Source organism: Falco punctatus, assembly GCF_963210335.1.
Source record: "Falco punctatus genome assembly, chromosome: 6".
In the NCBI taxonomy this organism is placed as follows: Eukaryota; Metazoa; Chordata; class Aves; order Falconiformes; family Falconidae; genus Falco; species Falco punctatus.
In genome coordinates, this window is record NC_137585.1 from 47,451,874 (window position 1) to 47,478,328 (window position 26,455).

General features: G+C 42.0%; 2 protein-coding genes across 2 annotated transcripts in view; both read left to right on the forward strand.

Moving 5' to 3' along the window:
• NR1H4 (nuclear receptor subfamily 1 group H member 4) overlaps nucleotides 1–5,914 on the forward strand; it is a gene marked incomplete at its 5' end in the record, with an annotated part of 38,633 nt that extends 32,719 nt beyond the window's left edge. Inside the window, 3 exons of the mRNA XM_080394175.1 lie at nucleotides 1,247–2,723; nucleotides 5,600–5,654; nucleotides 5,751–5,914. Coding sequence (XP_080250301.1) covers nucleotides 1,247–1,485 — 239 coding nt within the window. The 3' untranslated portion in view covers nucleotides 1,486–2,723; nucleotides 5,600–5,654; nucleotides 5,751–5,914. The remainder of the gene's footprint in view (nucleotides 1–1,246; nucleotides 2,724–5,599; nucleotides 5,655–5,750) is intronic.
• On the forward strand, nucleotides 5,776–22,516 carry GAS2L3 (growth arrest specific 2 like 3). Its single transcript, XM_080394150.1, has 10 exons — nucleotides 5,776–5,914; nucleotides 6,697–6,829; nucleotides 8,053–8,100; nucleotides 9,041–9,209; nucleotides 9,562–9,680; nucleotides 11,136–11,277; nucleotides 15,060–15,123; nucleotides 15,754–15,892; nucleotides 17,184–17,291; nucleotides 17,996–22,516. The coding sequence occupies exons 3-10, from the start codon at nucleotides 8,071–8,073 to the stop codon at nucleotides 19,382–19,384; spliced, it is 2,160 nt and encodes a 719-aa protein (XP_080250276.1). The 5' UTR covers nucleotides 5,776–5,914; nucleotides 6,697–6,829; nucleotides 8,053–8,070; the 3' UTR covers nucleotides 19,385–22,516.
• The last annotated feature ends 3,939 nt before the right edge of the window (nucleotides 22,517–26,455 follow it).

A 26,455-nucleotide genomic window follows, 5' to 3' on the forward strand; every position in this document is an offset into this window, starting at 1 on the left:
TTGTAAAAACTTACATTCTACATAAAGTGAGTATACATGTTTATTCAGTATATTCAGTTGTTAAACCATAAACAAGCACACAAATCCAAACTCCAAATATCCTGCTACGCCATCTAGTTTTGCATACAAGGAAAAAAACATATCTAAATACCCTGCTTAAAAAAATTACTGGTATCTCTTCACTGCTTAGCATGACAGGCTTCTTCCTTCAGAAAATGCCAGGTGTGGTTACATGCACACCATTACAGAGCATTGTGGAATGTCGCTTTTTGAGAAGGAAATTGGGAAACCCTGTAACTTAGAACAGAGAATGGCAATTAAGGTCTTCAGCCTTTATCGAACAAACACCAGCTGTCAAGAGCAGGACAGTAGCAAGTTACCCTCTCAACTATCAAGTGTTGGAAACTGATCTCTCAGAAGCATTGGCACAATAGCATCTCAGCCCTGATGACAGGCTTTGGTGTAAAAACTAATTCTCTGACAACACAAATTTTGTAGCTCTACCTACAAAGTATGGACAAATTGTACAGTGCCTCAAACAAACTGGCTACCATAGGAATGGGAGAAGCCTGATGCTTCAGGACAAAAGACAGACACTGAGGTTTACAAATCAGGTTTCATGGAAGATGGGAAGGTAAAGCAATTCCATTACTTTTTGAGTCAGTATGGGTCAGGAAATTTTTTTACACCAAAAATTTCAGTGACAAAAAAACCCATGCTCCTCTTTTCCTCCCTTTCCAAATACCCAAACACAAACTTCCATATGAACAAAATAAGAAGGCAAATTTTCTCTAACTAAGAAATTTCACCTGAGGATGAAGATGTTTGATTTCTCCCTGGTGACCTGCTTGTACACTCTACTGGCCAAGTTCCCCAGTTGTACTACGCCACCAAGAACTTATGCCACGCTGTTTAGTTCTTGCAGGTTGTACTCAGGTGCAGAACTGCACGAGGAGATGATGATAGAACCCCAGAGAAACATTTCTGAGTTATAACTCCAATTTTTAAAAAAGTTGAAAGTTTTCTCTATCTAGAAGTGGGATGCTTACATGAAAACCCCAAACCAACAATATACTGTTAAGTATTTTTATTCTCTCTTAATTTGAAATTAAATATTCTTGGTAGGTGTGAACATCACGCCCAGTTTAAATATTTGAATATTTTATATTAAATTATCAGTGTAAATATTAACATCGTATCAGAGCATATATTTGCTAATTACTTTTTCTTTTAAAACCGTAACCAGATCGGCAATACATTAAGGACAGAGAGTCTGTAGAAAGGCTTCAAGAACCCCTGCTGGATATTCTACAGAAATTTTGCAAACTTCACCACCCAGATAACCCTCAACACTTTGCATGTCTTCTGGGCCGTCTTACAGAATTACGGACATTTAACCATCATCATGCAGAGATGCTGATGTCATGGAGAGTGAATGATCACAAATTCACACCGCTTCTCTGTGAGATCTGGGATGTGCAGTGATGGATCCTTCTTGTTTTATTTTAGGAGAAATATCTTTTTAAAGGACCACATAGCATTTATTTTCATAGAAAAATATCCCACAGTACGTTAAATTTTCTTTACTGCATTTTTATAGAAACATGCCATGGATTCATGAAAGCTATCTTGTTCATTATACACAGAATTAGCTGTCAGCTCTTCAGATGTGAGTATAACTTTCCCTATATTTATATTTTCCAATCAGAAAGAGTCCACCAGCTCCTCAGAGGAACCCTGTTAATTCCTGCTGCAATTAAGCTGATTGCCATTACAGTTCCTCTGGACAAATGGGGGCATACAGGCTTCCGTTCAGATTTTTCCACTGCAGTGCTTTTGTGCTTGGCCTCCGTTAAAGAACATATTCCAGATATTTACCGGAATAAACCAGCTGAAACAGTTAATGCCATAGTTATTTGCTGTTTAACTGTGAAATGCGTTCACCTAATACTTGCGAGATGTTACTTCGGAAGATGAAAAACTATGTAATGGAGAAAAGCCACACACACAGAGAAACCCCCCTTTTCATGCTACAAACATGTACCTTTGTTTGCATTATGATTTCAAAGTAAAAGTTATACGGTATCTGTACTTCATGAAGGCGCATCACAGGTTATTTTGCGTTAGGACTTTGCGGCGCTCCGTGGCCGTGACACACGGCGCCAGCGACACCCCTGAGCGCGGCCGGTGCCTAACGCCGCGCCAGGCCCCGCGGCCTTCCCGATGCCCGCAGGGGCTGTGGGCAGGCTGGGTGGGTCCCTGGGTCCCGTGTGCCGGGGTCCGCTCCCAGCCAGGCGAGCCCACTCGGCTGGGACGCCCCGGCCGCGGCGCGGGGGAAGGCGCTGCCCGCCCAAGCTGCTCTTGGCCCGGCTGCGAGGCGGCACCGCTGCCCGACCCCGCCACCGCTGCCCCCGGGAGGCAGCACGCTGGCGGCACGGGGAGCAGGACGCTGCCGCCCCTGCTTTCGTGACAGCTGAAGCGGCCTGGGGCGGAAGGGCCAATGTGCCGCAGCGCCCGAGCTGGCAGCCGCCCGGCCGCGCCGCCGGAGCGGGTGGGACACCGGGGCCCGCCCGGGGCTCCGCGGGGGCCTGGCTGCCGGCGAGACCGTGGCCCTACGGCCGCGTCCTTCGGGGAGGCCGGAGAGGCGGTTTCACTGCGCTGCGCCTTCACCCAAACCGGCGGAGCCTCCGGCGGAGCTCCCCGAGCTACCGCCAGACAAACCGGTACGGCGGAGCGCCGAGGGGCGGCAGGAGCGCCAGAGCCCCCACCAGCCACCCCGGGGGCTGAGGGCCGGGGCTCCGGGCCAGGTGCGGCGGGCACGGCCCCGCCCGCCATGGCCCCTCCCGCGGGCGCCGATTGGTCCTTTCGAACGGAGCGGCCGGCGCGGCGCGGGGTGGGCGGGGACGCCCTGGCGCGAGGCGCGGGGGTATCGCGGCGCGGCGGCCGCTGCAGCTGTGGGTGAGTGGGGCGGTGGCGGCCCGGGCTGGCCCGGCGCGGAGCCGGGGAGCGGCGGCAGCGGGAGGGCAAGGCAGGGCAGGGTGGGGCGGCATCGTGCGGCTCTCCACGCACGTATCCCGGCCCCGGGCCGCGGGGAGGGTGAGGGGCGCCCGAGCAGGGGCGGGTCCGGGTCCGGGTCGCGCCTCGCGTGGGGACCGGGGCGCTGCTGCGGGGTCTCTCTGGCGCCGGTGCCTCGGGCGCGCAGCTCGGGAGCGGCGGCACTCGGTCAGCAGCGCCTGTCTGCAGGGGCAGGGCTGCAAACGGGCTGAGCATCGCACGTCGCGGGGAGCCCCGTGCCGCGGGGATAGACCCCGGTACCGGGCTCGGCTCGGCCACACCCCCCGTGGCCGCAGCGCCCGCCCGGCCGGGTCGGCCGCCCTGGTGCGGGTGCTGGAAAGTAAAGCGCTGCGGAGCTTCCCTGGGGAGGGGGGAGAGACTTTGCATAGCAGCCTTCAAACCCGTCCCTCCTGTGCCTCACGCCAGCGTTTGAGGGTGCAGCGCTGCTTCTGTAGGAAATCTGCCCTAGTGCTCTGGGCGAATATTCTCATGCATATTGCTTAGTAAGCCCAGAAACGTCTGGCTCCTGTCTTTGCCCAAAAGCTGGCTGTATTCCACGGATGCTCTGTGTCACCTTTGGCATAGTGCCAGATCAAGACATGGGAAAAAGCACAGGGATACTTGTAGGACCTATAAGGGATAGCTGGTCTATGCATTTGTAATTCTAAGTGCACTGGGTGGATCTTTCGTAATTAAGATGAGACTTCATTTTTAAGTCATAACAAATTTTTCCTGACTGTGGCCAGCCAGCAGCCTCCAGTCTGGGCATCACGCAATGCTCCCTTCAGTATTGCTTGGCTGGAAGAAAGGTGGGATGGAAATGGGAGGGAGAGGAGAGTTTCTCTGTGGATGTGAGCAAGCGGCGAGAGTAGCATGTCCCATGTTAGCCAGCCTCTCCCCGAACTGGATGCTGCTGTGGTAAAGGAGCTGTCTGCCTGCGGAGATGCCGTGGTTGAGATGAAGTGCTCCTCCCTGATTTCAAGTGGGTTTCTCTGCTCTGACAGGTGGGTCCGGGCCCTTTGCCACCCTTTGGAAAGGGAGAGTGGGCTCACTACCACATGCTTGCGTGCACTTTCACAGAGAGGTGCAGAAAAGCAGTCCCCAAGGAGAGCAGTCAGCATGCCTTAGTGTAAAGAGTTGGTTGCCACCTTAAAGCCCATCACCTTGGACTGACTAGTCTGGTTATTTCTCTTTTGTGCCTCTGAGGCCTCCCCAGGGAAGCAGAGCTCCTGCTGACTCAGTAATCCAACAAAAGGGCTCTGTAATTGCTGTAGTAAGGGAGAGAGTAGCACTCTGCTCCGTGTATGTCTTCTTGTGTCTATCTCTTTTCTTCAGCATGTCAGGTTATGTGTACCAAAAAAACTCTTGGCTATCCTGTAGTAGGTTTTAAGAGATAGTGACTTGACAGCTTCTTTCATTTCAGAGTGTTTAAACACCTGGATTTCAGTAGGTACTGTCAAGACTAATGTACAGTTTCCAGCTGCTTGAGGTTAGTCTGTTGTGACTGGCTTTGGGTGTTGATGGAATGGAAAATGATGTGTTATATATATATTAAATATACGGTAAAGATGTAAAAGTGTTTATACCCGAAGTTTTTTTTAATGAGTCTGAACCCAAGGCTTTTTAATGAGTCTCTGAATCCCTTAAGGTTTCACTTAAGCTAGGTCAATGGGTGCTTCATTTATGTTTTAGGTATCTGTGGAGTTGTGGATTTTGTTTGTTTCTTTGTAAATTCTGCAGTCAAGTAAAATGGCACTTACACATTCTGTAGCACAAGTTGAACTGAGTCTAATTAGTGTGGTGTGTCTTGCTGGTTGGGCCCCAGTGAATGATCCATAAAACCTGATACAACTGATACTAAGCAGCCTATCATGTGTAGCAACTAAGAGCATGTGTTTAGCACCCTGAAGTATTTGCTGACTTTGCTGTTTCTCAGATTGCCTGGAGGCAAAGTTATGGGCATCTCTGAAGAGCAGAGGCAGACTATGGTCTTACACGGCTGCCTGTGTGGGTCGTGTCCCACACCACCTTTTCCTGAGAAATGTCTGTCCCTGTGCCACATGTCAATAGATAGGTACATTTTTCTCATCTCACTTTCTTAATGTCGATCCATATCTCTGGTCCTTTATCAGAGGTTTGGAAGTCGGTCAGCCGAAGGCAGCTCCTGCTTCCCGCAGTGTATCATCTGGTGCTGACCACCCGTCTTGCAGTAAACCAGTGTTGCTGTATTGATCCAGTTGTACAGTGCTATGAGGCAGTGTTTCTCCTCTCTTTCCATGCCATGGAGCCTGTTGGCAGCAGAAATGAGGTGTTTTCTGAGGGTGGTGCTGGTGGTGGGGGACCTCTAGGTTTGCTGAGCTTGGAGCTGGGCTAGTTGCCCCCCTGCTTGGGAAACACTTGCAAGTTTCTGGTGCTTCCCCTGTTTAAAAGATGCAACAGGTAGAGAGCTCTCCTAGGGACCTTGGAGATACCAGCTGGCCTGGAAATGGGAATGGCATGGCCTGAGGCTATGCATGGGACACGATGCAGTACATTTTCATTCTAGGGTCTTTGTTTTTCGCAACTGTGATCCCAGAACACCAAATGCCTGTTGAATGAAGGTGAGTTGATAAAATTGGCACGTGTAGAAACTGATGTGGTTCTAGCTGGAGCTGCATGAATTCAGTATCAAATACTTGTTTGTTCATTATGTACAGCTTTTTGATGCAGGGAACCCAACTGGTTTTAGAAGAAGTCAGATTTGGTTATGACTCTACCTGGTACTGCAATATTCACCTCACCACAGCACCTTCTGCACCTTTGCAGTCTGACTACTTGAAGGTGGCAGGCTTCTGGCTCTTCTCATCCCATGCCTCTCCCAGTAAGTGATAAGGCTACATTAATCTGTATTCCCTGTGATCTCAGAGCTGGGCTGTTTGGGATCTGAAAATGGGTAACTGTTACTATATTCGTTTTTCAACTCAGAATTTGTGCAGAGTACTCTGTACCATCAGAAGGGTTTTTTCTTAAGTGTTGTTCAGATGCCCTGGTAATAAGTGAATCCATTTGACTTTCTAGAGAGCCCTTTGGCCTATGGGCTTACAAAATAACTTGTTTTAGAAGAGCAGGCCCTTGAAGTTCAAGTGCCACAGTTTTCCTCAGCCTCATCCTTTTTTTTTTTTATTTTTCCTTTTTTTTTTTTAAAAAAAACTACTTTTTGTTAGGCATGCCACAAAACTGCAGATGCTGAGCATTCCTGTGATAGCTGCTGCGTGAATATTTTGCTTTGTTCGTGTTTTGAGTGCTCCCTGTGAATTAGGCTGCCCTTTGTTTTCCCTTGGCAGTTAGTACGCTAGAGCTCTTGTTAGCCTATATGGAACTCCTTATTTTAATGAGACCAACTTCTCTACTGGCTGTTCTGCTGTTGTTTTATTTATTTTTTTTAGTCAATGAAGCCTCTTACTGTGACTCTCTTGGGACAATAGCTTTCTTATGCTAAAGGAAAATGTATTCCCCTGGACAAAGCTGTGGGAAGCATAACATGCTCATTAGTAATGCTTGGTATATACCCTGCCCTTTCCTTGTTCATTCATAGAAGGAAAAATGACATCAAGGAGAGGATGTCTCTTCTTTTTTTTTTTTTTTTTTTTCTTTCTTCCCTAGAAATAAAAGAAAGGGAACAGATACCACTTGGAGTGTCTCTGATAAAGTTTGAGAAGTGGTAGCAGTCCCGATAAAAGGAAGTGGCTTCAGCCCAAAAGCAAACAAACTGGTCGCTCGTTTGCTGGTGGTAGAGGTAAGTTGTTTGAAATGCCTGATGTGTGGTCCTGTTTAGCAGGAGGGAAAAATGAGCAGGGAAGAGCACCATTCTGCTCTCTGGATAAGAGGAAGGGGGAGAATTTTTACAAGAATTAGATCTTCTGTGATGGGCTATTCAGCCTTATTTATAGGAAAACCAAGTTGTGTAACAGATGGAGGAGGGGAGAAGAATGCCATCTATGTGTAAGGCTTAAACATCTGGGACAAGAGAGGGAAGTTCTTTATTTTTAAAGGAAAACAAATGTGTTAAAACTGTGTGACAACGTCTGCAATCTGGTTTTCAGCTTAATCGGTTAAGATGAAGTTTTACTGCCACTATTAAGTAATAGAGCAAGAAAGTTGTTTTTAACTGGCTTCAAGGCATAGATAGGTGCATTTTGAGGTTGTAATGCCCTCCTCTACCACTGTGGAGAATTATGCTGAGGAAATTCCTTCTGGCATGTGTGTATGCAGCCAACGTGGTAATACCACACGTCTTCAGACCTGGAGCCTACATGGAGAGACTTACTGATCTGCAGCCCAGTGTAGTTTGTGCTGGGTTTTCCGATGATTGAAGTAATTGCTAGAAAATAATGTGTCGGCTTTAGGAGAGAAAGCATTGACCCAATTGCCTCTAAAACTTTTCTTAAGGATAGTTTTGCTAGGGAATTGTCCTAATAACCATATTGCTGCAATAGTTTGCAGCATTCTGTTGAAAACATAGGGGTGCACTAACTGCCTGGAAAGTCAAAATCCCAACAGAAATTAATAAAAACATTGATTTCTCTCATGTATCTATGCAAGAAGAGACCTCACTCTTCAAAATTATTTCCTTGCTTTAAGATTTTCATAATCTTCAAAGTATTTAATGTAAACCAAGGTGCATATATGGGTATGCTGTGTGTGCAAGATACACTTGTGATAGCTTGGAAGGAAAAGGTGAATGCCAACATTGTTAAATCCAATAATGGTTTGAAGTATTTATATTTCTCTTTGGCAAAGTAAATGCCTTACAGCTCCTTAAAATCCTGCAAACTTTTGAGTCTTATATATGCACACGAAATTAGTTGCTACTTTGTGCTGTAATAACTGCTGCTTTATTTAAGGGCAGAAACTGAAGTTGACTGAATACTGGATCAGAACCTTAAGTACTAAGGTTTTTCTTGAGATTTTCATGAAAGCAGGAGGGACTGTACTAAAAATTCTCTTCTCTCTCCCCAGGGGTAGAAACTAATGTAAATGCAGGTGACCATGCAGAATGCAGTTCAGGTAATCTTTTAAATCTGCCTCGTGTAATCTTAGTGTAATCTTTGAATCCTTTATAATACCTTTTTTAATGCAAAAATCTATCCTGAAGCAGATATAATGCTAGAATCCCCAGAGTTATCTCTAGTTAAAAAAAAAAGCCAATAATTTTCCCATTCTACAAATGGAGCAATATGATAGGATAGATAACCCGGTGTTATACCAGATAGGTGATCCTTTCTCTTTCTGTGTGCTGTTACCTAAGAAGGTTTTGAAGTAAAAGCTGATACTGAAAAACTTGCTTGATGATTAAGAGGTGGTTTTTAAAAACCCTATATTCTAGTTAATCACTTAAATATAAGTGTATTTTATACACACACAGAATGGAAGGAAAGTAGTTAAGAATATCAGAAAGTTTCTGTCTTTGGGAATGAAATTTCAATTGCTCCTTCCCTTGAAAAGTAAGCTACCTCTCAGTTTGAAAATACACAGTCCTTAAGAGAAATGCTAAGGATTGGTGATCAAAAAGTGTGTTATGTTCTTGCATAGGAATATATTTCCTCTTTTAATGTCATGATTTAAATATAAAATACTTCTGAAATTTTTGATTAGGTAAATCAGTAGTCTATAGTAAATTACGTGATAAACTGCAGATTTCATTACTTAAAATGTGTTGAGAACCCCCCCCCACAAACATGTTTTCTGTATTTAATATTTAGGAAAGTATGTAATTTTAAATCCAAAGGAGTCAAGAGAATGATTGAGTAGTACTTTTGATGCAGGAGTTACTAATGAGAGCTGCGCCGCTCATGATTACTGTTGTGTTGGCTTGGTCTGTCTGAAGGGGGACGAACACTCACTCTTTGAATAATAGATCTTTAGTATAAGTCAGAACTGCAAGTTTTTGTCATCTGACTGCAAATATTTGAGCTTGCTGTCTTCAGCTTAGCAAAAACTTCTGCAGGTGTGGTTTGGCGATGACCTTCCCTTAAGTCCTCGAAGTCCTCTGACTCCCAGACATGGGCCAGGCTTGGCAGATGTGTGCCTGTATGACCAGTGGATATCTGTGCGGCATGAAGCAACCTTGGTGCCTATGCAAGAAGATCTGTCAATCTGGCTGTCTGGCTTGATGGGTGAGGTTAAAAATAAATCACTCTAATACATTTCAAGGCGCTTTCCAATATTCCAGTCAATGCTGACAATGTATATAGTACTATTAAGATCTGGTGTATTTGAGCCTGAATGGCTAGAACTGCATTAAAATGCATGCTTGGTTTCAGATTTTATTAGCTGCCACCTCTTAGAGGTAGGATGATTAATCATTCTAATTTGTATTTCTGAATCTTGTTCACCTAATCAGAATTTCATTAAGTGGATATTTGATTTTAGTTTACTTATATACTTGTAGTAATTTTCAGTCTTAGTTCGTATTAAACTTCTTTACCTTCTGTGGAGTAACTCTAATATTAGCCTTTTTTTTTTTAGGGATAGAAGTCAAAGCAGAACAACTGCTAGACGAACTTGATAATGGGGTACTACTCTGCCAATTGGTTGGCGTTCTTCAAAACACAATTAAAAAATGTTGTAGCTCAAATAATTTAAGGGTGAGTCGTATGGTGAGCTTTAATACCTATATTATAAACTGTTTAACTGCAAATACTAGTAAAAGGAAAGCAGATGAGTGAGGCTTCCCAAAGTAGAGTGTTCTGTGTGTTGTTTATCCAGAGACTGATTAACAACAGTGTGGCTTTACAGATGGATCAACTGGCCTCATGCAACAAATCACCTATTTGCTTTGTTAATTAAATCCTAAGGTCCTCACTAAGTTTTTGATCTGATTTCACTAGAAGTCTTGCCAGAGAAAAATCTAGTCCAAAGCTGGAGCTTGTTTCCCTGACATCAGTGTGATTGGTAACAAGATACCTGTTGGCATTTGGTGGCATGTTTTATACCAGAAACTGGCGGCTGAACTCTAGTGTATAGGTCAGCCATGAAACTATCCAAACTGAAATGTACCTGGAGGTGGGCTTTGGTGGTTTTTGTTAGAACCAAGGCTGAGTTGAAATGAATCTGAAGCAACTTCCAGTCTGTGTTTGTACATTGAAGAATACTGATCTTTTGGAGTATAAATCCATGTAACGCTGGTGCAGGTAGCACATGGTCAATGCACAGGTACCCTGTAAAGATACAATAATGCCTAGATTTATCAAGTAGTAGATTACTAGCTAATATGCCCTGATTAATAGTGTTTTCCCCTGGGGGCAGGAGGAATTGTTTCACCATATCCAGATCATTTTTTTGTGTGTTTACCTTATACTGTTTGTCTAGTAAAACAATAGTTTTAAATAATGGATACTTACCGGTTAAGTAATATAATTACTTATATGAGAATTATTATTAATTGAGGGAGACAAACCAGCAGTTTTAGGATGCCAAATGGTATTCATACAAGAGCCATATGAATGCTGCAAATCCTTAGGGTTTTTTTAAGAAGGACATCATGCATAGCTTGTGTATCTTTGAACTGCTTTTCTAGTTTTGAAGATACCAATTTAAAAACAAATTACTGAATTGCTTTAAAGCAAACTGCTCCTTGCTCCCTTCTGATTCCCTCTGCTCTCTAGAACAGGCTCTAAAATGTTGAAATCTGGCAGCTAAGTATAGTTTAGTTGATCGGGGGTTCTCTAGCTGTGCTCATACTGCTGCTGAGAACAGAGCTTGGGAAGGGAGAATACATATCCAGACCCGTGAAACGCCAGTAAGACTTCTACCCCAGCATGTGGGCAGATGGGGGAAGCAACTGTATGGGCAACTTTGGGAGAGGCTGCAGAGCTACGGATTGTTTACTCGGTGAGTGTTCATAACCATAAGGTGGAATACCTTCTATGTTAGTGTAGCTTTTTTAATAGAATACATCGTGGGTTGAACACCAAATAGTTACTAAACACTGATTCTGTACTCTGAATTTAGTGAGGTTTTTCCTTTGTAAATGTGCTTTGAAATCTGTTGGCAATGTTGATGTGCGTAATGTACTTTTTTTCTTTTTCTTCCCTTGCTAGAATTTTCCTATGAGAAAAGTTCCATGTAAGAAGGACGCTCCATCAGGATCTTTTTTTGCCAGAGATAATACAGCCAACTTTCTTAACTGGTGTAGGGCCATTGGAGTTGATGAGACTTACCTCTTTGAATCCGAAGGTTTAGGTAAATCTATCCTTTTGTAAGACTTGCATTGATCTGTATGTGGATAACTATCTTGTCAGGCACATCTCTTGTGTGTAGCTTTTTGAAACCTTTGTCACAACTGTGCCTGTCTCGTGCAAGCTATTAATGTTTTTTTGTTTGTTTTAAGGCGGTGTTCAAGTAAAAACCTTGACAAATCAGTTCAGCGATTGCTCTAATTTGCATGATGCTTTTCCACACTTGTAAAAGTTGCTGTGTGGGATGAAGAGGGCAGTGATAGCTCTGTGGCAAACCCACATGTTTTTCCTTCAGTAAAAGGCTCACTGAGAAACAAAGGAGAAAAGTGTGGTTTTGCTTTCTCTGTGCGGAAAGACTACAGGGCCATGGAGTCAACTCACACTAAGATCCTTTATTTGGTATTAGAGCTCATTCTTGTTGGAGAAAGCCCTCAGAATAATGCATTCACGACTGCTAAATTTGGTAATTGCATCAAGGCGTTGTGCCTGAAGTGGCAACAGTCTGTTGGTAATTAACATTTACTTCAGGACCTACTTGACATGACTAAACCATTTGTGTTTTCCCATTTAATAAGATAGTTATAAAAATAAATATTGCCAACTGCGTGTATGCCTGCCCCAGTGCAGTCTGTCCCTTACAACAAGCAGCTTCTAGACTGATACTTCCGGATGGAATCAAATTTTTTTGACTGCTAATTAAGAGGAACTGTGCTTTCATCACATGGTAAATAATGAAATGCTCTTCTACCAGCTATTATGTCAGTAAAAATTAATTAATACAAACCTTTCTGTGGCAACCAAATACTGGGGGTTTTTTGGGTGGGTTTTTTTTTGTGGGTGTTTGTGTGTTGTTTTTTTTTTAAAGGAAAAACATCTGCCTATAGCATAATAGCAGAAGATTGCAAAGTACCTTTGTTTTCAGTAATCAAATGAATTTGTCACAACATTTCCTAGATTTTCTTGAACTCTTTTTGCCATTTAATGCTGTTTAAATGGGAGGAACTGTTTTCATTAACTGCTTTTCTTTTAAGTTCTCCCTGCTAGTTGAACTGGTTGAATCTGCCACACGGATGGGCCCTGCTGGCCCCTAGAGTTTTAAAGTGGTAAGAAAAAAGGCCCATGCCTTCTGTACTGGATAAGTCATCTTTTAAAATAGTTGAGAAATCATTCTCATTTGCATCTGTCTCGTGATTTGACTAGTGAGTGTATCTTTTTTTCAGTGCCATGAAATACAGATGAGCAGGAGAACTGAGCTATAAGAAAATTAGGTTTATTATTTTTTCACTTTAACTTGTATGAATTGCATTGCTTAAACATCTTAGTTTCTGTAAGTGGATGGGTAACTAGAACCTGTTTATCCTCCCTGAGATAAGCAGACAGGATTTCCTAATGCTGTGGCTTTCACTCATAGCCAAGAAGTGTTTTGAAGTCTGTAATTCTTGACACAAGCTTGCTTTGTGGCATAAATATGTTCTGTGAGCCTTTTTGGCAGTTGAAATGAGCAGACTTGCAGCCTGCTTGAGGAAACATTCTTTCCACTGATGTTCTCCATCAAACTTTCAAGCCACTCTTTATGAATGAAATAGGGGAAAGACAATTTGACAACTGTCTTTTTCCCATCAGATACATATAGCAACACCACCACCATAGTGTGGATGGATGTGAAGGAAATAAATTCAGTGGCTCCTGAGGCAGTAGAAGGGGAGAGGTAGCTATCATAGGACGCCTTTTGACAGCAAGCCAAAACAAATGTCTTGATCACTGCTGGGATATATTTGGATTTATCTCTTCTGGATTTACGCAAATTGTACCACTTCTGTTACAGCTGAAAAAAACACAAAACCCAAAAGATTAAATGACCTCTAGTACCTTTTAGATTATGGCTATGTCAGCTTTCTTTTCTATATTTGCCCTTCATAATCAGATCTTTTAAGAAGTATACTTACAAACTGGAGTAGATGATGTAAACAAGAACAACTGACTTCATACTTGGCTTATGCTTTAGGAAACACTTTGGTCTTATTTAAAGCAAAGTTGTTTTAAATATCAATTTAAACATCAGAAAGATGTTAGATTTCATCTCTAAATATAGACCTGGCTTATTAGGTTTCTCGTCAGAGTGAATTTCCAGTTTCTACTGAATATTGTTACTGCATGGTGTGAAGAAAGTCAGACTTTTAACATAAATCTTGCACCATGTGAAAATTGTATCTACAGCTTTTCCTGTTTCTTATACTTCTTGGTGGTGGGGGAAAGAACAGTGCTGTGTGTGTGTTGATGGGAGCTGAATGACATCTCTCCCAGCCTTTCGTTTCTGAGTTATTAGGCAATAGTTCTAGCTGGCTAAGAAAGCACAGGGTTTTTTTCTGAAGCATCCGTACAACTGTTCTTAGAACATGTTGAAAGCATCTCAGTTTCAAGGCTTGTATGGGGACAGAGGAGGAAGTAGTTACTTGTGCATGAGAATGTAAATTATTTTCCTTCTCTGTTCATGGCTTTGTTTCCTTTTCTTGCACACCTAAAAATAGAAGTTTCGAGAAACCAAAACAGACATTGATTTCCTTCTGCCTCTTCCATTCTTCAGTGCGACAATAGAAATAATTAATTTTTTTCATTTCAAAGTTGTCAGGATAATCCAGAAGATCTGCCACAGTCATCTTCATAGCATTTGGTTATCATTCCACATTTCCATCTCATTCCTCAGCTCTCCTGACTGTCATTTAGTGTGACTATGCAATCAAGGCACAGCTGCTCTGAACTGAGGGGTACAAAGCAGCCTCGGCATTGGGCACCAGCTGGGTTAATGTGGGCACAGTCTTTGAGAAGCATAGCCTAGTGCAAAACTGCATGCCACTAAAAGATCTGAAATAGCGTTGCTTCTTTTCTGTGATCCCAGGCAATATCTGATGTTCAAATTTGAGTGCTTGTCTCTTAAGCCAGTGTCATTCTCCTCCTTCTTATGGTCAGGGATTTTGACTATCCTTTTCTGATACAGCCTCACAGAGATACCATATTCTGAAGAAAAGCTCTGGGTGGATGGGGCAGGAGGTGGGGGGCTGACAGAGGGTGTGTGTGTGAAATGAGAGTGTAGCATGGGGTAGGTGAGCTGCCACTGGCAAAGTGGTATCTTCTAGTGGAACTGGGTGAGTCTGCCACATGGATGGACCCTGCTGGCACCTAGAGCTTTTAAAGTGATAAGAAAAAAGATGTGTTGCTTACTGAAATGATAACAATCACCCAGGGTGCTCTTTCACAGACGAGGGTTTAAACTACTTAGGCAGACGGGCTGCATAGCCATCCACTTGCCAGCTAGGTCCCTTGCAGTGTGTTCCCCTGCATTGTTCACCTATAGAGTGTGTGTGTGCCTATCTGTGTCTGTATGCACGAGCGTGAACAGATGGGCTCTGCTTTCCTATTTACAGTTGTTGAATGCTTTTCATCTTTAAGACAGCAATAAAGTATTTGGCGATAGGGAAGCTCTGGGATCTCTTATTTCCAGTTCACATCAAAAAGGAACAGCATAAAACTAAAAAAAGCGTATTTCTCTTAGGGGGTAGAGAAGAGTTTGGTTTCGGGAGTGCCAGGATGGGTTTAAACTCTTTATGGAACAGAAAATTAAAGTTGGAAAGCATATAGTGCTTTGTCCGTGGTAATGTAGCTTGCCTCTGGGTGGAGTGATGACAAAGTTAGTCACCTATTCCTTATCTTCCTTCTCTGTATCTAATTGCACGGGCCACCCCACACTGAATATGTGCTGTAACTCCCTTTTATTCTCTTCCTTTTTAGTTTTGCACAAGGATCCAAGACAAGTATATCTTTGTCTGTTGGAAATTGGGCGCATTGTATCCAGGTACATGTCTACACATGCTCCTAACAAGAAATTGAAGAACACATTCTATTAAGTAAAAGATAAGACAGAGTTACGACAATCTGCAGTCATTAAGTGCAGTGCAGTAGATGTTTGTTCTGCACAGAAAGTAATGAGTAGCTTTTCTAGGACATTTGTACAATGTGAGTATTTTTTCAAGTATTTGTCAGACTTTTCATGAAGAGGTGGTGACCCATACTGCTTTTTATAGTTGTATGGTTAAATGCTACATTCAGCTTATAGCTATGTGTGCATCTTGGAAGATCTCACTGAACATGAAATACAGTTTTAAGGTCTTTTCTATCATTCTCTAAATTTAGACTTTAATGTATTTCTAGTGCAGAGCTGGAAGCTTTAAGATAGTTTATCTAAATTGGATGTGACTTAAATCGTGTAGTATTATCAATATTTTTACTGCCTTTTCTGATAGCTCCAAGACCATCTTAGGGAGGGCTCCTACTAGAAACACAGAGCTGCTCCTTCTCTTTCTGGATTATCAAGGCAGATGTTCCTTTGACTGATTTAGTGCTTTTCCCTATCAGTCAAGCCACTCAGAATCTTTTTGTTTTCTTTAGAAAATTAGCAATTAAGCTCTCTACTTGTGTATTTGAGGTATGGAGTTGAACCTCCTGTGCTAGTAAAACTAGAGGAGGAAATTGAGCTAGAAGAAACACTGCTGATGACCTCTGGACCACCATCACCTATTAGCACAGCAAAATCATGTTGTCACCATGGGGAGCTACATGAAGCAGTAAGTACTACTATTTATTGTGATAGAGCTTTAAATCAAACTCTAAGTTTAGTACTTATATGATCTGGCTCAGCAAGCACAGGCTTTTTTTTCATCTAATACTTGTGAGCCTCATTAAAGGGCATGCACCTCTCTAACTTCTTTTTTTAAATGTAAGCAAAATGCTGTCATATATGTTTTGGAGTTAATGCCTCAGTGCATATAATTTGCCTTGATTCCTGTCCCTGCCACCGTTGCTTCTTCGGGTATAAAAAATACTCTCATTCAGTTTTTCTGATGCGTCAGTATTCTATGACTGCAACATGCTTCTCTTCAATTTGATGTTTTCATAAAACTTCATCAAATGTTAAATTAGTGTTTTTCAAAAGAGTTTTATCAAAGCCTTTACATAAAATGTGTGTAGCTGTATCAATTGGAAATGAATACGTATGCAGGAAAGGAAATTATTTGTACATGTTGTGAATTGGTCCAAAAAAGCTGATGAACAACTCTCCTATTTTGCTTAAAAATGCATGTTGAGGCTTTAAAATCCATTTATTTTAAAGGTCCTCTGTGTTAAAATGAATATGAATATTCATTTTAAAGGTCCTCTGTGTAAAAAAATATGAAACTTTCTCTTCTTTGGGAATGTCAGCCACCAGATCCTTGCTTGCTCTGAAAACTCACTGGTTTTCCTGCTTGGCAGTAGTTTTGACCTTCTGTTTTGTTAAGTTTCTAAGTGGCTGTAGTAGACACATATTCTCTAACCCTGCACTTATTTGGGACTACCTTTCTCCTTTTTTCAGTGGTTTCCTTCTTTGGTGTCACACAGAAGGTAAATTTACAAAAGCCTTACAAAAAGTTAGGGAGAATGCTGAGGTAGTCCTGGCTCAGGTGTAGCAACAGATTTGGTCACAGGAGAGACCCAGGCACTTGTTTTTATTTCTAGATACCATAACAGTGTCTGTACAAGGTTGTAGTTGGAATTGATGGTACTATGCATAGTGTTACAGACAAATCTTAAAAACAAAAGTAGAAATAACTTAAAATCGAAAAAATCATGACAATTGGATTGGAAGAACTTAAAGAATTTGTACATACAGTTTGTTCTTTCTTTTAATCTTCTGCATTTTGAAACTCTATATAGCTGAGTTTTCTTGTGAGGGAATAGAATTCTACTGTTTTCTTAGATTATGGAATGAAGATTTCAGTATCTTTTCTTGTATTAAATACCTCAAACTGTTGAAATAGTTTAACAGAATAGTTGCTTCTGTTAAAATACTAACAAATGCTTTCAATTTTTAATAACTAGGTTAAACATATAGCAGAAGATCCTCCCTGCAGTTGTTCCCATCGATTTTCAATTGAATACTTATCAGAGGGACGTTACAGACTGGGAGATAAAATACTTTTCATACGAGTAAGTAGTTTCTTAGAATTCCAATTTATATTCATAATGGGGAGAGAAATGCTTTTAAGTGGAATACCTCATTTTTATGGAATTGTTTTAGAATTACAGAATGATTTATGTTGGGACACCACATCATCCAATCCCCTATTCAAAGTAGGCATAGCTACTTAAATCTTACAGCCATTGATTTTTCAACTACACTAAGTTAGGTAATACTTTTCTGTGGTGTTTCTAAAATTTCAGTAACAACTTGCAATATAAATAAGGCTAATGCTATAAAATATATTGAGAACGTTGCTCATTCAAAATCTGGACACTTGGGGTTTATCATTTACGGGATAGTTGAACACACTCTTCAGCAGGCATAAGAGTTTGTGTTAGGACAGCTTCCATAATTTGAACAAAACCCGTATCCAGGTCTCTGGATACTGAATAAAGATGCTGACAGAATGGTTAAAATGCTTTCATTATTTCCCAACGCATAACGACTGTCTCTGCAGGAGAAACTATCTAATGAAAGAATTGGGAAGGATAAACCTTATTTATCACATAACTTCTTTTTTTAAAAAATGTTTCTCTGACTTAAAATAGGACTTCCTTTCTTACAATTTTTATAGATGTTAATGTAAGTTGAAGACATAATGTTGCATAAAACAGGATCGAAATTTCTTTTGTTCTTCTCCTGCTCCCACCCGCTCTTCCTCCATTCTCAGATGCTGCATGGCAAGCATGTGATGGTACGTGTTGGTGGAGGCTGGGACACTCTTCAAGGTTTTCTGCTTAAATATGATCCATGTCGAGTGCTTCAGTTTGCAACTCTGGAACAGAAAATCCTGGCTTTTCAGAAAGGGATCACCAGTGACAGTGTCCCCAGCTTATCAGCTAAAACTCAGGAGCCTCCTCTTATGAATCCAATGTCAGCTGTCAATATGTTTCCAAAGCAACCATCAAAACCCCCTACTCCTGTTTCAGCTCTCGGGGCCAGTGTCAAGAAGGGTTTATCTAAGCGTCCTCAGTCCCCTGCCCTGTCACCAAAAGTGCTAGTGCCCCCATCCTCCACAGCCAAGTCATTGACAGTCAAGTCCAAATTACAAGGGTCTTCAGCAACAGGCATGCAGTCTCCTTTCAAACCATTAGCTGGCACCTTAACGAAGTTGGAGTCTCCTGCACAGAACTCACCAGCTTCTGCTCCTTCACAGCCTGCAAGCAAAAACTTTCCATCTGCAGGAGCAAGGATGGCTCTCGTTCACTCTGAGACATTACGCAAACGTATTCGGTCCCCTGATGCTCCCAAGGTGAAATTTGCCCCGCCTCAGGGCTCCCCAGCATCAACGCTGCATCCTGTCCTCTCATCCTCTAAAAAACAGCCATCTCACTTGCCTGGGACAGCTGAAACGATGGCTTCAAAAGAGAAGCACGTCCCTGCTAAATGCAAGCCTGTATCTGTCACTAAAACCAAAGTGAATTCAGTTGCTCCAAGGGCTGCTGGGCTGCCTGTTACAAATCTGCGTGCTGTTGCCAAGTTTGCACATTCTCAGCAGCTCTTCACAAAACCTCCTTCTGAAAATGCTATTCAGACTTCAGGGACTGGGTCTCAGCATCCTCAGAAAGCTCCACAAACAGCTTCTGACCGGGCAAGGAACCTGAAAAGTGCTTCAGTCCTAAAACACTCGGCTTCTGCACCTTCCCTTGTAGTTAGCAAAGCATCAAAGTCACCACCTACGCTGGTGTCTACAAGCAAAAACATATCATCGGCTGTCAATAAGCAGCCAAATGTCAGTAAACCCCGTCAGGTTGGACACACTTCTTCATCCAAACCTCCTGAACGTACTCCCTTATCTGTTGTACGGCTTCCTCAAACTTCAGCCAAAGCAGCAGTGACCAAAAAGCCAATGCAGCCTTCTGCAAAAGGTCAGCCTTCGACCCAAAACGTGCAAGCAAATGAAAGCTTGGCCCCAGCAGCCAAGAAGCCTCTCCCTAAGGGAAAATCACCAACAGTGTGTAACAAAGGAATGCCTGGTGTATCAAAAGGTCCACTTACGAAGAACAGGCAAGATGATCACTATTTTGTTATGACAGGGAGTAAAAAACCCAGAAAGTAAACTTATTTGTTACTTTCTGTGGAAGTATTAAATTTTGTTCAAACGGCCTCTTGTATCTGCTATGCTGAGGACAAGGCAAAAAGTTAAATAACACTACCTTTACCATGAAATATTAGGTATAACCTACATTTTGTGGCATAACTTACAGTAAGAACTGTATTTATTTTGCAGTTTAGCAACTTCTGTTTGGATATATTTGGAAGTGAGCTTGCTTGCTGTGTAGCGCTGTGGAATAGAGAATAACCCTGTTTGCTGCTAGCCTGACCCACTGCGGGGAAGGTGGGAGAGAGGAAAGGGGAGCTAGGGCTGCTGCTTTTGCTGCTGCTCATTTCCAAGGGAGCAAAGCCTGCCCAAGAAACATCTGCTCAGGGCAGAGCCTGAGCCATTCTCGTGGTTCTGGCACATCTGCATCAGGGCCCGTGGCAAGCGACAGAGCTATGCATAAGCTGTAAGGTTTCTAATACCTCAAACAAAACTATGATTTTTAAGTCACCAGTGTCCCAGAATGCAGTTTGGGTCACCTGCGTGCATTAAAAAGAAATCTCTAGTAATGTTTAGATTTGACAGCTGCTGTTACCAGTGTTACCTGTGCCCCCTGTATGCCTTAAAGCGGCTTCAGCTGGCTTGGAATTGGAGCCTTCTGGGTTTGTGTTAAATTGGACATGGAAAATTGTAGCTTTGATTGCTTACTCTTGTTGTGCCTTAGCCTCTCAGATTCATGACAGATCTCTTCAGTGAGTAATGCTACTTTTAAAACCTTGGGCAGATAGCCTTAGCTTAGTTCATATTCAAATCTGACTGTAAGTCAGCCCAGTCTTTCCTAGAAAGCTCTTGCTGCACGGAGAGAAGCCTCCTAAGTTGCTGGGAGGGTGCTTTCCCTGGGGATAGAGCCCCAAAGCAGCTCCTGCTCCGGTAATACAGAGCTGTGAGTACTGACCTGCACCGGCAGAGCCTTACTGCTCTGCAGGAGTGGCCTTTACATGTAAAACTGAGTTGCTAAATAGTTTTTCAATGCAAAGGTTAAAATTTTGTGGGCAGTCTTATTCTGCAGTGGCCTTTTGTTTTATTTATGGAGATCTTACTGGCTCTCCTATATTACTTTCTGGACATGATGAGTAATTTTCTGAGGAGGTAATGAGGGGCTGCATTTGCCTTTAAACATCTGAAAGCATCAGAAAGCTATACACTGCTTACACTCTCAACTCCTGAAGGCTTTCAGTGGGTTAAACATCTGTGGTGCTCAACACCTTCACCCTTAACAGAAGTGAGTTTCATGGTAGATTAATAAAAACTACTGTCCTTGGGAGTAGCATTGTTTGGGCTATTTTGGGTTTAATGAACAGTCATTCCTACAAACACTGAGGAGCTCTCAAGGTCTGTGAAGAGACACTGCTGACTTCCATGGACCATCACTTCTGCTCTCCGTTCCCAGGATATTTACTTATGGGCCAGAAAAGAGATGCATGGAAACTTTAGTTTCTGATGTTATATTTAATAAATACATTTCCCCCTGGAACTGCAGTAAGCAAGCATTATAAACTGAATTCTCCTGCGCAGGGGCAAAGTCATTGAGCTGCCTTTCTGAGCACCTTGTTAGGTTTTTTTATTTATGATTCTATTTATGCATATCTACTGTACAATACTGCTTACAACCTGGTGGGAGTAAACAGTAAATACCAATATCCAAACTATATGAGGAAATCGTATCACTTTTAATAACATGGACACAAGTCCCACACACAAGTTTGCATACAAGTTGTATGTTTGGAGAAGGCCTTAGGCTTACTTGTTTTATAAATACACTAGTCAAAGCCACTACTGCAAATGTTAAGAACAGTATTGACTAGTGGACTGCTTTCAGGTTTGGTAAATTTGGCACACAATGTCATATACTGAAAGCATTTTACCATAGATGACTTGCTTTTGATTTCAGGCTTCCAAATACCGAGCCTTGATATGCTATATCTCATGCAGATTAACAGCTGAATTCTTGGGGTTTCTTTCTGTGCTGAGTCTGGCTGAGCTAGAGTGAATTTTCTTCATAGCAGCCCATATGGTGCTGTGTTTCAGATTTGTGCCTAAACCAGTGTTGTAACACACCGATGTTTTGGCCGTTGTTGAACAGTCCTTGCACAGGGTCAAGGCTTTCTCTTTTTTTCCTGCTCTGCCCTCACAGCAAGTAGGCTGGGGGTGGGCAGGAGATTGGGAGGGATGCAGCTGGGGCAGCCACCCCAAACTGGCCAAAGGACTATTCCATACCCACCCTCAGCAATAAAAACTGGGTACAAGAAGAAGGCAGGGGGTGGGGTGGAGATGTTGGCTTCCAAGGCGGCCATTGTTTGCAGACTGCCTGTGGGAGGTAGTGAGTGATGGCCTTTGCATCACTTGGTGGTTTGTTTTTTTGGCTCTTTTCTTCAGTTATTAAACTGTCTTTAGCTCAGCCTGTGGGTTTTCTTGCTTCTGATGCTCTTTCCCTTGTCTTGCTGGGGAAGGAGGGGAGAGAGAGCAGCTATGTGGGTGCTTGGCTGCTGGCTGGGGTCAACCCATAATACCTTTTGAACTGTTTACGAGGTTTTTAGTAGTAATTTAAACACTGAGGCTCTCGGATCTCAGTGTAAAGCTATCTTAACATCTACCTTTTTTGAACTATAGCTTCAGGGAAAATTATGCAGATGGCTTTATCTTTGTAATCCATTATCTCATTTAATAGACTGAATTTTATGGTTCAAAATGAAATAAAAAGCATAAGCTTTTACAGTGGAAACCTTGATTACCTGTTACGTGTGGGTAGACTTGGTCTGGTTTTATTACAAAAATAGTGTATTTGAGCATGGTCCAACTTCTGTTAATATTGCAGTCTCCCACTTCATAGTCATGTTCTAACTACTGGGTGTCATGTAACCTGAGGTAAGCCAAGAATAAGATGTAACAAAGTACCTCCTAATGGAAATATATACTCTTTTTTGCAATGTTTACATTGCCAAATAGCAAGTCTAATCTTCAGCTTGTATTATTTTCTGTGAAGGAAAGATAACTTGGAGCAAGAATCTGAATTCTCCATGTGTTATTGATGTCCTTCTGTATGAGTACTTATTTTAAATAAATATACACTCTATGGTTTTTATGTGCACACTTCTTTTCTCTACTGTTGTCTTTTTGCGGAGAGGGAAATAATGTATTCTAGAAGGCTTGGTTTTGTTCTGCCACTACATAAATAGTAGCTTACATCTCAGGCTATTATAAATACATAAATAGCTGCTTCTAATCTATTGCTTTGTTTGGAATTCAAGGCCTGTCTGCTCTGATCTTGATTTCAGTACGACTAGTTGAGTAAAGGGGCTTCCTACTCTTTCCTAGCTGACAATGTGCCTGAGTAGTTTCAGATACACTTCTGAGTTTTATTCTTTACAGCTCTACTTGAAATATAAAGCTGCATATAAATATGAAATATGTTCCATGCTTACATCTTGTCAACAAACTTTAGACCAACTTCTGCATCTGTTGCCATCAGTAACAGAAACTTACTGTTTTTATTGGGAGGAGAATTGGGTCTTCTCACTGGAATCACCTAATTAACTTTTTTTCTCCTTATTTGATTTTAAAAAAATGTTTTAACATCCTCAGTTCTCAGCCTGTTCCAAATTGGCTTTAGTTCCTACCAGTTTGATGCTGGTGCCTAATCATATAGATATATTTCTCCTTCCACTTCAGCTTTGTCTAGTAAGTGCATCCTTACAACATCTACCGTACTTGTTCCTACAAGACCAGGCTCTGCAGAGATGTTAGTTACAGCTTCCTTTTAAGAGGTGGTGGCTTTTTGACTGGCCAATAAAATAAAAAGATGGGCAATAAAATAAAAAGACAGCCCAAGAGTCTCTCGGGTAAGTATCCTAACCATTGAACTACAATATCGTGCCTCCTTGTTACAGGCAGTCTTAAATCACTTACTGTCCACCAGTAAAAGAAGATATGGAAGATGGTTTTTCTTCCTACTCCAAAACTGCCTTCATTGCTAGTAGGTATTAACATTCTGGTGAAATTGCATGTTTTATTCTGAATGAGGATAAAGTGAGGTCTCCTCCTTCCTGGGTTAGTGTTCTAGCCTTTAGACCTTAACAGAAAAGATGGTATCATTCACACTTCTTATGGGTAGGTATATAGGACTCTATTCACTTTTTCCAAAAAAAGCTCACTTCTAGTAACTGTAGTCCAAAGCCATTCTTCTAAGTGGAGAGGCATTACTGAAGTCTTAAGGTCTAGCTTCTCAAACTCCACTGAGGAGTGTAATTTCAGGTTGTGGCCCTGCTCACAACTAGGCAATGGGAAGTGCTTGTTCCTCTCTAAACCTATAGGTGCATCAAAATCAGCCCCTCTGGCACATTCTAGGTGCTTAACTTAGAGCTCCAGCTACTTACTCCCACGTGGAGTTCCCAGCCTGGGGAAGCTAGGCTTTTCTGCATTCTGCCTTGTACTCTCAGTGTGCAACTCACTAACAAAATGTCCTGCAACCACATTTCCATTTCCTTTCCAGAGTATATTGCTCAGTACAACTGTCATACTCTTCACTAAATTATCCATACTTTTCTAGTAATAGGTGGCTGTTATATTGTCTTGTACTTAACAGATTTCCTACAGTAGTCACCAAAATGCTCTATTCCTCATTAAGACACTGGAAGCCTGGCTGTCAGACAAGTACAGTTCCTCGTATTGTGACAATTTACTGCAGGTACTCAACAAAAGTTAATGATTGCACTTGTTGATCTTAAAGCTCTTTTCCAACCTAAATGATTCTATGATTCTATAAAAGTTCAGCTGTTCAGTCAACAGTTCAGTTTCTTTCTCCCTCTTGTTGTCATCATGATCCCTTTGTGGCCCAAACAAGTCCAGGTCCTCTGTGCTTTGTGGGTTTTGTACATCTGACTGCAGTCTTTTTGGATCTGCTCTTTTGAAGAGAAGGAAGAAAGGACACTTGAAGTTGCATCTTGATTCCCTTTACTTGCTAGCCTTTAAGCTGGAGAAGCGCTGCACAGAATGATCCTACTTGTCACTGCTTCAAGATAGCGTGAGTTTGGCAAGTAAAGATTAAGATATGCTTCACTCAAACCAGATTCCCTTTGGTACAAGGAGAAATCCTTATAATAAGCTGTTAATAATTGCTTCTGGAATGACAAGCTGAATTAGATCCTGTTCTTCATGCTGGACAAAGCGTATCTAGCAGTGATTTGTACTGTACTAAAACTTGAGGAATTCTAAGCATATTCATGTTAAAAGGTCCCATCCAAGTCACTTCAGTCTAGTTCTTTCAGCTTGTGTAGGTCCCTCGTTTGAGCCAGCAGAATTGCTTGCTTCCATGCCACTGCTATCAAAGTCCTTTGGTAGCCAGTGGTCTGTCATCCGTTACAAGTGTATGAACTGGATCCAGTACCTTGAGTACATATTCCAAAACTATATTGAAGCAGGCAGAAAAGTTCATGCGAAGCTGCCCATCAATCTTTCTGGGTTCCCCACCGCCCACCCTCACCCCCCCCGGCAGAGCCCTACATACTTCACATGGTGAAATTTGGCTGGGCTACTAACGGGTGTTTTCCTTAAAATAGGCAAAACCAACAGAACCATCTTGTAGGCAAATCCTGATCAGAATGAGATGAGCAAAAGGCAAAGGCCATCCAAATGGACTTTGAGCCCCATAGGAAGATGCTGTGAGATGGCTAGAATGTACCTCACCTAGGACTGACAGCAAAAAGCTCAAGAAACAGCAGGAAAGTCACTGAAAACTGTAGCCTTAAACTTTGTTGTGGCTGATACAAGGGCCCTGCAGAACTGGGCTGCTCTGTGACACCTCAAGACTTCATTCTCCTTTCTATGTCAGTATCTGACATAAAAGAAACCCCAAAACAGAACCATATACCTAGTAACCTATGGAAAACTCCTGAGTTTGGATGGGTGAAGTATGCATGCATGAATGCACAGTAAAATATGTATGCAGTTCAAAGAATTTCAGTTATTGCTCACCAATTTCACATATATATATATATATGCATACTTACATACATATATTTGATAAAATTAAAGACAGTTTTCCTTCTAAAACTTAAAGCAGCCATAGCTTCAAATGTCAAACCATACAGCTCCTTCTCTGTTTGCCTACAGGGAAACCGAAATCTGTTTGTCAGCTGAAGGAGTACTATGGGGCCATCTGGTGTTTATGAATTTAATATAGGCTACTCCACCAACGTAAAACCTTTAACTTACTCTCTTAGAATCCACAGGCAAACCCTCTCTCTTTGATTCAAACTAAACCTTTTAGCTAGCAAACTCCAGATGTGGCATGCAATAAATAGTGCAAGAGACATTTTATTTTCTAAGACCTTTTCATTTCATGCAAATACATTTTTGAAAACCTCCTTTTTGTTATTTTGTTAAGAGCCAATATTGAGGATCACTTCCTCACTGAAAGATTGAAAAATAAATTGTGTGAAATGTAAATAAGCTTGACACTCATATATTTCAGACCTCTTAAGAAAAAGTAAAACATTAAAATATTGGAGAGGTGAGATCTGCTCACAGTACAGATCTAGCCAGCCAATAAACCCCATTAACTCAGAAATAAATTTTGAGGTGTAGCACCTGGTGGGAATACCAGCAGCAGATGGCTTTCTAGTTGTGGAGGGGAACTGGTAACGTCTAGATGTTGTTATGGCACTTTGTGCGTACTGCATTCCAGGTGGAAGAAAAACTACAGGACAGAAGCAGCTGGTGATTTCTCTGAGGAATGTAGCTAGGCAGAAAATACTGACAGATTGGTTGTGCTAAGAGTTTTTAGGAGGTAAGGTTGCAGCATAGAATTTAGATACCAAAGTGGCCTTTAGAGCTGAGTCAGAAAGTGTTGTGCAAAGCTGAGGTCCTACAAAACAAAGCCAAACTTGCATGTTTCCTCAAAAACAGACCATGTTCACACAGGAAAAGTAGCATGCATTAGTATTTGTCAAAGTACTCAAACATGGCACCTTGTAAGAACCTTGTTAAGATCAGTTACATGCTTATTTGGAGTGTGAAAACATATGCTTTAAC